This window comes from Diuraphis noxia, unplaced genomic scaffold, assembly GCF_037042655.1.
Source record: "Diuraphis noxia isolate RWA-SAM2 unplaced genomic scaffold, SU_Dnox_SAM2 contig0001, whole genome shotgun sequence".
Classification (NCBI taxonomy): Eukaryota; Metazoa; Arthropoda; class Insecta; order Hemiptera; family Aphididae; genus Diuraphis; species Diuraphis noxia.
The window spans coordinates 39,202,208-39,220,468 of NW_028301711.1; the positions used below are offsets into that span (position 1 = coordinate 39,202,208).

At 29.3% G+C, this 18,261-nt stretch overlaps 1 protein-coding gene across 3 annotated transcripts; it reads left to right on the top strand.

The window, feature by feature from the left end:
- The first annotated feature begins 532 nt into the window (after positions 1-532).
- On the top strand, positions 533-18,045 carry LOC107172360 (uncharacterized). 3 transcript variants are annotated; one of them, XM_015522808.2, is made up of 10 exons: positions 533-750; positions 846-984; positions 1,155-1,511; positions 11,594-14,573; positions 14,660-14,984; positions 15,054-15,124; positions 15,518-15,777; positions 15,860-15,993; positions 16,067-16,399; positions 16,492-18,045. In XM_015522808.2, exons 3-10 carry the CDS (start codon positions 1,406-1,408, stop codon positions 16,789-16,791), a joined length of 4,509 nt encoding a protein of 1,502 aa, XP_015378294.2. In that variant the 5' UTR covers positions 533-750; positions 846-984; positions 1,155-1,405; the 3' UTR covers positions 16,792-18,045. The 3 variants fall into 3 exon arrangements, with proteins under 3 accessions (XP_015378294.2, XP_089086729.1, XP_015378360.2); XM_089230603.1 differs by having other exon boundaries at positions 533-984; positions 1,183-1,511; XM_015522874.2 differs by lacking the exon at positions 846-984.
- The last annotated feature ends 216 nt before the right edge of the window (positions 18,046-18,261 follow it).

Here is an 18,261-nt window from a genome sequence, read left to right on the forward strand (position 1 = left end):
AATCTTATATAATGAAATAATATAGTTGGGTGGTAGGTACACGTCATAATATATACACGTGAATAATATTGAATTACCACTTCTTTATTTTTAACTACATACAGTGGTCACCAATACAAAGTGTTCTCCTTCCTCGGCTATAAAAAATCTCTTCGTCATTGTCGTCGTCGTCGTTGTAGTCGTATACACAGATTTTTGAGATACAATTACACTTATCGCGCGCTGGACAATCTGTCATACTCATAATAATATATTAATATCGCTATGATACTCGACTTGTAGTTCTTGACGCGTGCCTACAGAAAATAATATTAGGTACCTATTATTAAGTTTAAACTACAGCAAAGGTTAGTAGCATCGGTCCGACAAGACTCACTACCACCATCGACACCTCAGCAGCCTTTTCTGCTCAGATTGAAAGCTTTTGTCGTTGTATTACGTATATTCGGCAACATTATAGTAATAATATCGATATAATAATTTTATATTATTATATACCAGCAGATACCTGAACACTCCTTCTCCTTTCATTTCTCGACGTCGGCGACCGAACGAAGATAGAGCGAAGGCGTGTGACGCTGTTACACAACGTTTCGGCCTCGACGGCCACCACCACCACCACAGCCACAGCCACCTCCACTTCCACCGTCACCGCCGCGTAAGACCATTACACCATACAGGCATTGACTCTACAGTCTTAGCTAGCGTACGGTGATCCAAAGAAGTTTTTTCAGCGCACATGACGAGACGGTAAATATTTGTTTAATTCAATAATATTCGCGCTTTCTCTACACGTTTTGTTTTATCAAACAATAATAGTTAATACTTAGCTTTTATGTTATCAGTTATATTTTCTGCGCATGTTTCGAATGTAACTATAGTGTGAATTTATTCTTACAAAAATAAGTACATTGTAGGAGCGAAATCAAAAATACTTTACTGAGCAAGAAATAACCACTCCACTGTATACATCAAACATCAATCGTAAGAAAATATTTTAATAATAACCGATATTTTGTCTCCGTTTTCTTTTTATTTAATATCAAAGTCATTAAATCGACATACGTGTTAGTGAGCTTGCAGCTTTCTTAAAACGAAAAACGGTTTCTGTTTGTATGTACCTAATTTAAAATTTGAATTGGTCGTATTATCAGTATTGTCAGCATCATCCGTGGTCAATAGTTCCAGAAGTCGATATAAGGTCATTGTCGCTGACACATCAGTTTATAATGCTCGCCGACAAACGATCGCCTCACAGAAATGCAGGTGGTGTCACCGTCATCATAAACTCATGACGAAATAATCTGCACCATAAAATGTACCTACTAGATTCCTCATTGGAATTGAGGAATACACCTGTGCATGATATTTGTTGCATGACGTGCTCCAAGTTCTGTTTATAAGTATGAAACCAAACGCAGTTTGTCCAGAACACAGTTCAACAATGTCGGTATTGGTCATCATCCTCTCTGCTACTTTACTGACTTTTACGGGAAAAACAGGCGCTCAAGGTACGTTGTACTTCTTTTTACCGCTTGTAATAATTATATTTTTAAGATAATTATAATATAATACTAGTTTCTAGTTAAATAATTGAACATATTATAATATTGTGGTCACTGATCAGTGATCAGGTATTATAACTATATATATGAAAGTTTTAAATTATATTTAACGGGTTTTATAATTATATTCAGGTATTTTCCTTTACTGTAGTAATTTATGATACAATATTACAAAGTGTAGATAAAATAATTTAAATAATATCAATAAGCTACCCTTATTTATTTTAAATTACTGTAAAAAGATCTCATAAGTATCTTTTGTAAGTATTTCAAATTCTCATACTTCTTAATTGATTACCTATTAGTTTCTTAAATTATATACAATATATATATATATATATATATATATATATATATACAATTAAGCTGATAATGTTTTCTTAGCTATTGCTTGGACAACTCTGGGGGGGGGGACAAGTGGAGCAAACGTCAACCTCACTTTTAGAAGTTAGAAGGGCGTCGAATTCATAATATTGCAATATGGCAAAAAATAAATGGAAATAATTATTGCATGTAAACAATAAGAGTCATATTTATTACCTAATTTATCAAACGGTTTTACCAGTCGATGTTTCCGATTCTTTGTTTGGTTTTTATGAAACTTTACTGAAATTAAGCAATAACTATAACGAAGGCTTGAGGAAAAACTTCTTGGTTTTTCAGAACTATTCAAGTGTTGATGATTCTTGTGATATAATTGCTTTTGAAGTAATGATGAGATGTTACTTTTTCAAAATACTAATGCAGTACAAGCACTGACTTTCTTAAAGAGGATGCCTAGTGCATTTCCTAATAATGTGAAATTTCTCTTAGAATCTCATTAGTAGTACCACTAACCTCAGCGTCTGCCGAAAGTAACTTTTCTAAACTCAAAATAATTTTAAACTATTTCAAAAGACTGATCTGGCTACAATTTGTATACACAAATAAAAAGTAAATTCGTTAAATTTTAAAACCTTAAAATAAAAATAACACAACACAATATTATTCAAGTCTTAAAATAAGTCCAGAAATTTTTTGTAAATTCTTGTTTAAGCCATTTTTTTACATTTTGATAAGAGTTTTTAGTAATATGTAATAGATAACAATTAATTCAATTGTAAATTTATACTTAGTCAGTAAATATATAGTATTTTTTTGCAGACTGCTTATAATAACATGGTGTGTTCATGAATTGAATATTTAAAGACAACAATTTTTGTACAACATTAAATAAAATAGAGTATCTATGCAGAGTTAGTTAAATGACAAAATAAATCTAGATGAGATTGTCCAAAAATTTAAAGTGATGAGTAAAAAATATAAGCCACAACCCACCAAAAATCATATTGAAAAAGCCCCTAGAATTTAAAATTTTTCTCAGGACTAGTAATTTGTTCAGACTGGTCTGATCCAATGCGATAGATACCAGACAATCCGCTGACAAAAGAATTATCCAACTTTTCGTTTGTATTTCATATTTAACATTACCGAATATACTAAATATTTTATGATTTCCCTAGTCGTTAATCCAAGAAAGACTTTCTGTGTATATTTTTTTTTCTATTAACATATAAAGAAATAGTGACAAACGCTTGTAAATTTATAATTCACTATTTTACATAGAAAATCGGATAGAAAAAATAGAAAAAATACTGTGTGCACTGTGATCGTGAGCATGTGTGTTGCAGGTATACCATTTAACTATTCATCAGGTAATAATTGTTTATTATACACCACGTAATGCGGTATCTACACTTAATAATATTCATCTATATATACCTACAGTGCAATTTCGTACATAATAACCATAAATGTAACACAATAATTATGGCGAGTTTTACGTAGGTATATAATGGATTATAATTTATAATGTGATATACATTTAGTGTATCAATTTTTACAGTACATAATAATATAATCTTTTATATAAATATATATATATATATATATATATATATATATATATATAAATAGTAATAATAAATAAATAACGATTTTCGACTAATTATGAAATGGGCATCGCCCCACAGCTATAATATGTATCATGTATGCGACGGGTGTCCTTGGTTCGTGACGGCAACGACTTTAAGAACATTATACAGTGTATACCACCAGGTTGCCAAGCCGTCTTAAGCATATATATTCTGTATAGTACCAATATACATTCCTCTATAGTGCACTGCAGGTGTATGATACAGCCGAAGAGTATGTGTGTTACGACGTTGCCACGATTTTATATCGAATGCGATTTACAATATACTTTTACTTTCACTTTGTTACGACGGCCGCCCTCGCACAGAATACCGACGGCATTGCGCGATAGTAACGGTGGAGGTGCTTGGCGAGGCCGTGGACCGTAGTCCGTGGTAATGGAATTCCAGAATTCAGGAAACAACCAGTCCTAGACACATTACAATACGAACCAACACCACACGAATAATATTAATATTATGTTTCGTTGATAATATTATTGCATTGCACGACACTCTAAGACGTGTGGCGCCGAGTGGCTGAGCGAACAAACAGTTATTATTACTATTTAGATTCGATGCGTTTTAAAATATTTAAAACCTTAAGCTAACATGTTCTGCGACTTGCGAGTATAACTACCAACTGCATTAGTCATCGTGAACTAGCTTCGTGAAAAAATCGTTTCAGTAGTACTCGACTATATAAAAGCGTTATAAATTATTACTCACTCGGACCATAAATGCTTATATAATTAGGGCTCGGATTTTGTAATGAAATAAATCGTGAAAATAAGCGTTTATTATAAGTTATAATATTGCTAAAAAAAGCATTAATTTAATTTAAACTTGAAAAATATTGGAACAAATTTAAATTATTTTTCTCTTATCTAAAAGTTAAAATGATCACTTTGAATTACAACTATAGGTACATTAATCTGTGTCCCGATAACTATTCTATAAGTAATATGTAATTAAATTGATAACAAACGAAAAAATATAGACAACTTAATAGAAAAATTTCACCTATTTCTAGCGATAATATAAAAGTTACCTAATCTGGCCAATATTATTATAATTAATATTATAATTGAAGACATATAGATAATATATAAAATTACATTTTTCGTGTAGATTATTAAAAAGTGATGCAAAAGTGAGCAAACAAATACATTTAAGAAGGAAAAGCAAAAATCAAAATATATTTTATTCCATAACAACTATAATCATATAAAATTAATTTAAAAATCACAATTACCTTTTTATCACACTACGCGCGCGCGCGCAAAAAAAAAAAATTATCTACTATACAAAATCCTAGCCTTACTAATTATTATTGTTCCAGTACCTAAGTATGTGTTGTAAATTTGTAATTGTATAATGCCAAACTAACAACTATGTAATTGCACATGACGTGAAAAATTATTATTATTTCTTTGATTTTTTTGTACACATTACAGATATGACTTTCGCATATATTATAAATTTGTAAACATTGTAATGATAAAATCAATGTTAACTGAAAACCTAGTTTTTTTCTTATAGGCACCTAGGTTACTTAGGTTGTATTAAATTGAGTTTTGATAATTAAATGAAAAAATAACCGTGGGATTTGGATGTACCTATTTTTTTAAATATTATTCGTGATGTTTTCGTAATATGAAGAAAATCATATTCTTTTTATGTACATCCATCAATAAATTAAAATGCAGGTATAATATCATTTTATTTGATACCTGTACCCATTACAACACTGTTCGAGGGTAATGTTCTATTGGAACGCTTGAGACATTAAATACAATGTGTCAAAGATTATCTCATAAAAGTTTGTTGTATCTAACCGTAGATATCTGTTACTTTTTTAGGCCCGTAATCCCATTGTAATATAATGGATCCGTTGTGCAATTTCGAACTGATTGTTGTGTAATAATAAATACACGGCATGTTTATAGATACCATTCACACCCCCGCCACATAACATAGCATTATTTGCACAAAAATAATACGTATTTGACATAATAAAAGCAGGAACACCGCGCGTACAAACGGTATAGATACAAAGATATATTGAGCAATATACATTGATGGACATAATATTTTGTCGTGACATATTTCAATAAACTACAAGTCTTTATACCTATATGTAGCGTTACGCCGACAATGGCGATGTTATACGTCCATAGGAAACTACGTAGATGGCGGAAAACTCTAAATAAAATCGGGAAAAAAAATACAAAACGTTTCGTCATGCTGCGACTTACCTAACAAGGACCAGGTATTCGGTTTCTACCTATAAATAGTTATATCGTCCATTGGTAACGTGTTTTGGCGTGTTGTGTTTGTGTAGATAAAGTTGGAGAAAAAAAAATAATTCAAAAGTAAACGTCATTATTTAATCGCGCCCGGAGTCGCCACCATCATTCATCCGACTAATGGGATCGCGTATAGTAAAACATTAAAAATGAATGAAGGAAACGCTTTAATGCGTTCTTCGAATACCTCCAGGCCTAAAATGACTGTGTATCGATTTAAGTATATTAAGTCTGTTTTAAAATTATACCCACGGTTATAAATCGGTCCGTCGTCGCAGTTAAGAATGCCTTGCACAGGTTAATGTGTATAGGGACACTGAGACTATGATGATAATTGCGATGATATCATCGTCGTCGTCGTCTAGGGTATAGGATTTTATTTGATTAAATGGCGAAGTATAATATTAATATTACATTGGTTATGTTATAACTTTTAATATAGGTAGGGACAGTTAATTATTCATTACGTTCCGACAATGATTGCAAAAAATTTGTACATTTTCTAAAAAAAAATTCTTTATGTACCTACTTGCATTTTACTTTAATAAATAGCAATAACTAACAATTTTTAAATAAATCTTTTTTCTTTCTTTTGTCGCTTCCGCTGAATTCAAATGTGTTCACCACAATGCAATGCAGTGGGTACCTACCTACTATTGAGTCATCCAACTGATTATGTATAGGTAACATATTTTTATTCTAATTATTTTTTTTTTCAAATAGAATATTTACGTATATTTTACGATTTAATAACGAGTTGTTACTTTAGGTTTAACAGCATTCAATGTATTATAATATTAATAATATTATGTTATAAGAAAAGACGAAAAACAGGTTTCTTTGTTATTCCTCAGATCTGATCGCAAATTACGTTATAGATTGGCGATTGCCATAACAATCCGGTATAATTGACACAAGTGGTTAGATGAAATAAAAGATGATAGATGTTGATAAAATGTACAAATTATTTTTGTAAAAACGTAAGAATGTATTATCTTTACTTTATAACTGTCAGTCGAATCAGTCTTGACACAAGTTTATTAGATCAATTTAATCATTCCATTTCGGTGTTGCTAAACTTAAAGGTGAATAAAGGTGTTTGCGTTCTTACATTTTCCTAGATCTATATTAAATTATTCATAATATGATAACATTTTAGAGTAGAAAATGTTTTTCGTAAAAAATAAGAGTTATCGGTGTACTGAGGTGAGCATAGTAAACATACACATTTATATAATTCAATGTTATTAATTTAAACTAAATGTGAATACGTAGATTGATAACTTATAAAATAAGTAGTTTTAATTTTTCTAAGTTTTTAAATGCAATCATAATATATTTAAAATTTACGTCACGTGGATAAGTATAATATATACATGTTAAGTAAAAAAAAAACTATAGCACATGATGTCGCGATAATTCTGGATGTAAAATTTATTAATTAACAAAATAATCTAAAATGTCTAAATTAACGTATAACATGATATTAGTACCAGTTTACAGTAATATTATTAATACAATTTAAATATTAAGTAATTATCTTTCATAACCGAACAGCCTTGGCCACTATAAAAACTAACCAAACACTCTTAAGTGGTTTTAACTGTTGTGAAATACAAAAATTTCCTTTTTAAATGATTGTAACTCAACATTTAAGGATTTACCTACTTTAATTTATTTGCTTTACTTTTCATTTATAATGAATATCTATTGGAAAAAAACCAACGAAATTTAGTAAATGATAAATTCTAAGTAACCTGAAATTATTATATCATTCCATTAGAAATGTATAATGTATTTTGTATTGTATTATTGTTTAGATATTATATAATATGTCAGTTGAACTAAAAAAAAAGGTCAAAAACATGTGTCTACGCTGAACATTAAACCGTTAAAAGTATTAATTATTATTGTTATTAGGATTTCGCATTAAGGGATTTTGGTTGCCGTTATTTCATATAATACACAACGGAGTTGAATATTGTAATATAATATAATAATTCATAATAAACCGAGACAGAGGCAAGAACAATTAATTCCGGCTGTGACCAGCGAGCCGTTTTAATTGCTCCGCGATTGTAATAACTAAAGTCGTTGATTTTATTTTATTATAATCGTCTTTGGGTGGTCGGAAATATCCTATCATACTATCAGCTATATATTACCTATCTATTTCACGCCAGCATGCGGTCATTCTGAAAATCGATTTAGATTTTTTTATTCAGCCAGTTCATTTGAAATCGATATACAATCATCATCCATTATTATCATTTTCATCTTGCGTTTTTCTGTTGTTATAAGATATTATAAAATATCTCGGGGGTTACATTTTTCTATTATGAACGCACGTGCTATCGACATTTACATCTTTTAAAAGTAATTTAAAACTAAACAGTATTTTGTAATTTTAACAATAGCTAGGTTTGGTATTATATAAAGTCTATATGAATAATAATAGGTAATATATTAATATTATATTATACTGCAATTTAACTGGTATGCGTATAAAGTTTAATAATAACAGTCGCACCGTTGTTGTTAAAAATTTGTTTGTGCGGTGATGCAGTAACCTTCGCCAATCGCACTTTCACTTGGTATTTAATAATATAGGGCAACTGTAATAATAACAATAATAATGATTATTATCATTATCATTATATTTCATTCAAATTTCTTAATTTATATTGTAAAAGTAAGTAACTAAATATATTATACAAAATAAATAACTTAGAATTAAATGTTATAAAATGTTTTTTTTTTTTGATATTGATATTAATAATTATTAAGTTTCGAATTATTGCAACATTGTCAATACCTAAGTCTTTTTTTCATATTTCACTATAAATTACCAAAATCAGTCATCACCGCTTATCAAAAATCTAATATATCTACTTATAGTTTATCATTCAGATTATTTATCTTCTAGTTAACTACTTAAGTTTTTATTATAATGATATATTTCTATACATATTCATAACTTGTGTGTCCTTAAATATAGATATTATTTTTTTCATTTCAATATCTATTTTCATTATCACCAAAAGTGTGTTGTTATATATAGTGATATAAATAGCTATATAGTAGGTATATTATAGGAGCAATGAAATAATAACAAGTTATTTTTTAACTAAATCTTGTTATTTATTTTGACGTGTTTATTTAAATTTAAAAACGTTTTATTTTTATTTTCTCATATTATAATTATTTTGGAATTTCGTCTGATAGGTGGCATGTTCAGCTTTCTACACATAAATGTGATTTAGCTTGTGAAATTTAGATCCGTCATCACAGTGTAGTCTCATAATGAAAACACCAATAGGAATTCATAATTTGCGTGAAATTACTATCACAGAATTAACACAATAATGTGATCAACTTGTAAATAAAGTTTTATAATATTCAATTTAAAAATAGTAGGTGATTTATTGTTTTTATTATGTCGGCAAATTTTTTAATTACCTATAATATAACACAGTATTTTTAAAAACTCATACAAATGTTATAAAATAAATAATTACATTATAAAAAAAAACAACTTTGAAGGTATTTTTAAAAACCAGGATTGGCAGTAAATTTTAAATATTTATTATTATTAGATAGAAATGATGAGTTTTTATAATTATAATTATAATTTATTGTTACCTGGTAATTTTAAGTTATATTGGGTAAACTATTAATATTTAATATTTATGATAACAACAGAATAATGTGTGAATATTTTGATATTATTTGCCACTCATTTTGAATTTGTTATCTTTAATTTCTGAATAACCATGAACATAGTTATAGTTATAAATTCAAATATTAATAACAATAAGTATGATAAATAATATAATATATATATTATCTGTAAAATCATTACCATTTTTCATAAATACTTAAGTTTATAAGTATTTATAACTATAGATACATAAAACATAAGTTATAGTACCTAGTTACATAATAACCTATTAATATAATGATTTTTGAAAGAAATGTGTTATTAATTATAAGATCATTGAATATTTTTGATTATCATCAATAAAATAATAAATGTAAATAATTTTTGTTTAATAAAAATTAGGTATAAACTCTTTATTACTTTGTATTTGTAGCAAGATTTATTTATCGGGTGCTTATATGAAAATCTAATGAAATAGATTTAAGTTTAAACTACCGAAATTGTAAAATATTTCATTAATTCTGTTCAATCATTTATAACGAGGCAATAAACTATTATTTAATATTTAAACTAACATATAATAAATAATTTTTCTTATATATCTGTTGTATAACTTATAAGTTTATGTTATTAATTTTAGTTTTATTGGGACCTATGTACACCAAAACTGTTCAAACTATACATATGAATATTAGGCAATTAAAATACTGAAAAATGCTATTAAATATATGAATAAAATTATGGGGGGGGGGGAGGACTGGGAGGAATGGTATGCAAGTATGAGAAAATAATCACGCAAAATCCTGCTTACTTTGCTATTTGATGTAGAACATAACAAAATATGCAATACTTCAAACTTTCAATTTAATTTCCCGATTTCATGAAAAAAAATTTTTATCTTAACTAGTATACTTTATAATCATTACAAACAAATTTAAATGTAAGAAACCCTACAATATATAACATATTTTAATAATAATTGCTGAGTATGGATAAAAAATTCATGATTTATAAATAATAATTATTTCTTATAATATGCAGACCAAGTTACAGAAAATAACTCAATACAGTTATCGACGTTATTGAATTGTACCTTTTGAACCAGTGACTTCTAATTTATTTTTATTAATATGTATTAATTATTAATATGAATAATATATTAATTTCAATTAGTTTTCATGTTAAATTAATGAAGTTTGACTTAAACGATTCCTCCATATTTTATGGTTCTATAGTTTAATTATGCATTGAAAATTCCGCCTTAAAAAATGTATATTTGTTTTTTGTGTATGGGTGCAATGTCTACTGTATACCTAGGTTAGTAGACCTAGTGACGCTAGTGTATTTAATATTTAAACTAATGTATTTTATAACCAATATTCAATAAGCAGAATAATAAAATAAACAAATCATAAATCATTTTTTCTTGTATAAGCTATATAGTACACATTAAAAAAATTAAAGTAAATATTCGTAAATGATAGAGATACTTTTTAAAACAAAAATATGCATTCTACAATGATATCAACTTTGTACTTTTTGCAATTATTTTGATTCACTTAATAGTTAATACAATGTAGGTAACACTTTAATTTGTATATCAAATATACAACTATAAATTCAATTTCGTAAAATAATTAAAATTAAGTGTACAATATGAATTATTTTTATATTAATTATTAGGTACTAACTACCTATTTTCATCTACGGTATATTATTTATAACGAGCGAAATTTATCATTATTATACATAGCATATAATGTATACAGTATACACACTACTGGAATATATGATGTGATTATTTTCACCTGCAAGTGAAATTCCATCACGACTCTCTCTATGTGCCGCTATTAAAAAAATACACGTGCGTTTTACCAGTTTGTATATTATTATTTTGAAATAGTGTTCTTTAATAAGTTTAACAAAAATGTTATGATGTGACCTATAACTTTATTATAACTGAGTAACTGACCAATATGTTTTATACACATACTTAAAATGTCAACTACGTTTTTTCCATTGTTATATGCTATTGTTTAGAAATTAAAATTATCACGATTGTTCTATTAACGGGAATAAAATAATATAAATGTTTTATGTTTATAGGTCAGCAGCAGAGATTCTTTTCCACTTCGTCCAATAATGGAAATTTCCCTTTACCTCGAGTACAATTTCAGGAAGATACAAATAGTGATGACCTGAATTTTCCTCAACGTAGATTATCTTCTGCTAACGGTTTACCACTACCTAATCCTAGTTCATCGAGTTTTTTTTCATCTCAACAACAGCTTCCACCAGGAACATTTACAAATTCTGGACCATTTTCACGACCACCGAATGTTCAACCGTTTATTTTAAACGGACAGCAAACACAGTTTCAACCACTTAGAAATTCTGGTTCTTTAGGTTTCGTTGATGCAGTTTCACCGCCGTCTTTCTTCCAACAAGCACCACAACGTCCACCATCACAACAACAACAACCATCAACACAACAGCAGTTTAATTTTTTCCCAAGTAATTCTCAACAACAACGATTTCGACCTGTTTTACAACAACAACGTACGGAACAATCAGATTCCACTGAAAACTTTGATGAACATCAAAGTGCACAGCCCTCGTTAATATTGCAACAATCGAGCCAAGAAAATTTCAATAGTGATTCTTCTCGTCGTCCTTTGTCTCAAAATAATGGAGTTATACCAGTTTCTAGAAACACACCATCTACAGGACCCATTAGATGGTGGAATCCCACAACGGCTGAGGTAGAATCAGTGGTTGTAAATGGTGACGACACGGTAGATGGAATTAACACAAAAGACGATGCAGAAGAATTAGTTCATCAAAGACAAAACCAGCCACCAAAACGTGGACGTGGTCAACCGCAACAAGCTAAGCGAAGACCCATAACTACACCAGAGCCATCTTCAATTGTTAACCTAGAAGAACATCAAGAACCAGCGGCCATTGGATTTACCGTGATACATGATGAGAATGATGATCGATCATCGTGGTCTCAACCAATAGTCACTACACATAGGCCACAATCTGGACCATCTGCTTTTCGCAATAGAAACCAACCTGCAGTAGTTTCAGGTTCGGTGATAAATCGGCGGCCTACCACATTTAGTCCATTATCTGCTGTAGCATCTTCTTCTACCACCATACGATCTGCGCCCCAGCAACCTTCAGCATTATCTGGGGCAGTTAATAGACAACAACCAACTACTGTAAGAAGTAGAAAATCTTCTTTGTTTTCTACAACCACTACTACTATGAATACTTTAGATTATGAACAAGAAGAGGAAGACGAAGTAGAACAAACTGTTGGAGAGAAGCATCAATTCCAACCACGAAAGTCCACAACAACAACACAACCACCTCCAGTTCCAATTACTACACTGAGATCTGCTTTGAGACCAAGAATAAATTCTTTAACGACTTTGATTCCACAACAACAACAACGAATGAAAAAAATTGTGAACAATCCAGCAATAATTCAAAGCATAACTACTAGAAAACCAACAACAACAACAACAAGTACTACTACAGTAGCTCCTAAAACAACTACAGAACATCAAATAGTAGACGAATATGAAGAATATGAGGATATAGAACACACAACCACATCTTATACAACAACTGAATTACCATTAAATAAAAAACAGACCAAACTTCCATTGGTAAATCAATCGTCTGCGGTAACAATAAATAAAAAAGATAATAATAGTTCAATAGCAACTACTGAAAGTTGGGTTGTAGTCGCAAGTGTACAAACTAGTAGATCAGTCTCATCATCGTCATCAATGGTAGGGGGTGGAACAAATAAGAATAATACTGCCCAAGAGTCAATTACGTCAACAGCACCTAGTCCTACAACTAAACACAGGTTTAATAACAAACCTGCTATAACAACTACTAGCACAACAACAGTAGAAAGTATTATTGATAAATTAGATAGAGTTCAATCGGAACTTTCAAATGGTATATTGTATGGTAGCTCTTCAAATACAAATAATGGCAGCCGTATTTTGACGGATATGCAGAGTAGTGGTAATAACGATGATAAACGAAATGATGAAATTATATCATCGTTTAAAACTTCGGCCACTGAAAAAACAACTAAGACTCTAACAAGCACGATGAGCCCACCAATTACTACAAGTAACAATGTCACTTCTAGCATTTCTAGCACTACCATGTCTTCTAGCACTACTATGTCTTCTAGTACTACCAGTTCTCCTAGTAGTACTACTACAAAATCTGAAAAAGAAGAAGAAGACGAGAATGAGGATAAAGAAGAAGAAGAAAAAGAAGAAGAATCTGATGACTCTGATAAAGAAACAACATTTGTTCGAAAATTCGTACCTTCAAAACAGAGAACTTCTACTGTATCTTCTATTACTACAACTAGCACAGTCAAACCGGCAAAGAAAAAAAGCTTAATAGATTCTGTTAAGTTTGATGATTTATTAACTAGTGGATTACTTCCAGCTGGATTTAGCCCAAAGCCACCTCCAGCTTATAAATCTAAGACTATTACAACCACATCTACAACTGAAATACCACCTCCAGTTACTAATAATATTAGTAGCCTTCAACCAAAAAATACTAATATTAGTAGTAGTAGTAGTAGTATTTCTACTAATACTACACCCAGTACAACTACAGTAAAAGCAAAATCATCGGGTTTGAACATTAAATTTGTTGATGATTCATCGGCATTAGCTTCACTTTTACCACCAGGATTTAAATTAGAAGATGCTATTAAACCAGTCGAAGTTTTGTCTCCTTCTTTATTACCACCAGGATTTAAACTACCAACTGAAAATGTTGAAATCTCTAATAAAAACAAAGATCAAGAATCGGTTATGACAACATTTGTTCCAACGACCGACGTTCCGTCAACTACTCCAACAACAACAACAACGACAACAACAACGATCACTAGCAGTACATCAGGAATAGTTTTCCCCAATAGTGGAAAAGGAACAAATAGCTCTGGAACCAGGAAACCATTACCTTCAAGTAAAAAAATGCAAGCTGCAGTTACTGTGGCACCCACTATTCAGAAGGGATGGCCAGTTAGGTAATTATAATTTATATTTAATAATTTAAAGTTGTTTGTTTGTTTTATGTTGTACTTAAATAAATACAATTCAATCAAATTTTCAGGGTTGTAACTGAGTTTACTGGCTGGTCTACTCCATCAACAACTCCATTATCTATCGAAAAATTATTACTACAGTCTAAAGCAGCTGAATTAGCTGCTATGACATCTACTCTAGAGCCAACTACTAGCACTACAACGACTACAACAACAACTACTATGAAACCACCTCCCACAACAACACCCGGCCAATGTTCTGAAAGTGATTCAGTATGTGAACTTGTTGGAACAGTGCGAATAGTTGGTTCTGGATCAGAGAAATGGGTACCCGAGTTATTAGACCACAATACTGCAGAATGGAGGTTACTAGCTAGTGAAATTGAAACTCAAGTAAATATATAATATTAATTAAATATTACTATAGAATAAATATCTTACATTTTTAAATTAATTTTATAGCTAGATAAAGTATACAGTAAATCACCTGCATTGAGCAAATGGTATAAGACAATAACCATCGATTCATTCAGGTATGTCTATAAATTATGTTCAAGTAAACAAATTGTAAAAAAGTTTTAGGTGTTAACTATTAACATAAATATTATTTTAATATATAAAAAAATAAAGGTATAATAATTAAAGTAATAAAGACTAGTTTTTTATTTATATTTAATTGATTACTCGTGATAAAAATTATAGCGTGATTAAGTTCTAAATTAATTCAAATTTAATATTTATTTCAGTTAAAGTTTTTAAAATATTTTAGTTGCTGATTAATTTAACTTAAAACTTAATAAGTCTATATTAAAATAAAATGATAAATTGTTATGTAGGTATATAATCATTTATCATTATTAGTAACTTACCAAATTATATAAAAAATGTTGAGTTATTTCAACAAATAATTTAAATTTGTGTACTAGTCCTGGAAGTAATGCAATCAGCAATGGAAAACCTGATAAAAATGCTGGGATTCTTGTTGATTTCTTCGTACAGCTCAATCAACTGGGACGTACAGTTAGTACCGCTGACATTCGGCGTCTATTTCATGAAACATTACAAAAAGAAGGAAATCTAGGATCTTCCGCACAACCATTACAATACGGGAATAGTGGTGATTATGAAGGGCTTTATTTAAAATTAGGAAGGTTTACTGTTGATCCAGCACGTACAGATTTTATTGGTAAATAAAAATTCCGTAATATCGTTTATCATAGTATAACTAATATTTATTATTATTATTATTATTATTATTTTTTTATCAGTATTGCCTAAACCTACCAGAAGTGTGATAGCAACCGCTGGAACTGATGATGCATGGTTACCACAATGGGCTGTAGCTGTCATGGTTATTGGCCTTGCTTCATTACTTTTTGTTTTAATATTTGGCATAACAGTGGTATTTACATATTTTTTAAATATTATATTAAGGAAATATCAACGTTTTAATATTGTCTTAATACATTTTACAGCTCGTAAGTCGTAATAAAAACAATAAAAAAGTACCTCCACCCACTCTACAAACATCCATGATGTCTGATGACCAAAATCAACATATTTATGGCACGGGTAAAAATGGTCCAACTACTGGAAGTCGTCATATGATGCATCATCCACCGTCCCATTCCAATTCCAACTATAATATTAGTTCATATGGTTATGATAATTATGCGATTGATGATGACATGATGATATTAGATGAAGACGATTTGGAAGACGTGGATCGATTGTACGATATGGATGCGGTTTGGTCCGACCATGACCATGAAAAAGTCAAAGTTCCATCAAATATTGCAGGGAAAAAGGTTTGAGCTTACTGTTAATAAAATATTTATACAATGCAGTTTTAAATTATTATTTGTTGTATATGTGTCTAATAAAAATGTATTAATTACAGCATCGAGATACACAACATAATGGGCACTATGATAGTTGGCGGTCAACCGCGCTATCACCTCAGACATTAACACCAGTTCAAACTGGATATTATACTGGTGGTAGTGGTTATGGTTACGGCACAGATCCAAGTGGTTACGGAGCTGAGAGACGACATTATCACCGAGAAGCTACGTCTGTTTCAAATCCACGATCACATCATCATTATGCAAGCTCTCATCATAATCCTAACGCTTCTTATACTACTGGACCGAGGAAACCACCTCAGCAGTATCACCCCGACTACGACACCGATTTTTAATAAATATTTTTTATTTGTTTCTAAAACGTAATTTTCAGTTGCCATTGAGGTTGATGCCTATTTAGAATTTCTAGTAATAAATTAAAAGTATTACTGTGTACATAATAATATTCGCTCATTTATTATTTTTATATTATTTTTTTAAATACTTAATTTAAAATAATTTATAAATTTTAAAGTTATAGGTACTATTTCTTCGATGTGAATCATAATTTAATCATTTTATACAACGTATAACTCTAGTCAAACAACTGCTGAAAGTAAATTCAATTGTATGACAAAACTATTCGATCAGAAATATTGTGATTTTTTACTTACTTTTTTATACCTCTTTAGATTTTTTCATTTTACCATATAATTAAACAATTTATTATATGTATATTTTATTTAAAAAAAAAAATACCTTATGAATTTAAGCAATTTATTTTTATACACCTATGATATTTTATTTTTTATTTATATATATTTTTATGAACACTAAATATCGATAATTATAATTAATAAGTTTCCGCTTTGTCGTAGTTTCGTAGAAGTGCCATACTTGGTCCAAATTTTTACTTTAACGTAGTAGGTACCTTTATCTTCATAACAACGGTCATGTAGAGTTATGATTTTAGTTGCAAAAGTTTAGTCTTACTTTAAATACATAAATAAGTTCTTAAGTAACGTTCAAACTCACATATTTGATTTTATATTATTTTTATATAGCCAACAAAATATGTGATTGGTGGTTCAGTCATTATCTTTAGTATAAATACTTCATAATATCTAAAATAAAATTAACAATAATTAATTATAGTGAGAAGACTCATAAGTTACGTTTAGTTCAAAAAGTAACTGTAACTTTTAAAGTTTTAGTAATTTGGCTTATAAATAGAAACTACACATAATATCTATACCAAAACAATTTTTAATCATGTATTATAAAAAAAAATTGATGTGTCATTATCTAAGTTTCTTAGAAATGTGGTTCATACTACTTTTTAATTATTAAAAATATTCATTAGCTTAACTTAGAACATGAATCAAAAGGAAGCAGGGTTTTAATAAAAATGTTGTGTAGATAGGTAATAAAAATTGTATTATCATACAACTACTGCTGTGCCTCTAGTAAACTAAAAAATATAAATTATTCTTCAAGTAACACAATTTCTCCAAGTATAGTGCTTCTACGGAATTATAATTGTAAACTTTTATGATATCTTGTGTTAACTAATTATTGTTATTATAATATATTATTTGTATATATTGAAATATTTTTGATCTTATTTAAAATTATATAATTGTTCCAGATCCAGAAATATTTACTAATTTAAAATGGTGCAAGGATAATAAAATCTGTATATTACCGCAATGTTAAATATTAAAAAAGCTCCTACTTGATAAACTTTATTTTAGCGCTTTGAACAGAAATAAAAATTATGAATGAGTATGAATCCTTTTTTAAGGATATCGTAGCTTAAAATATTA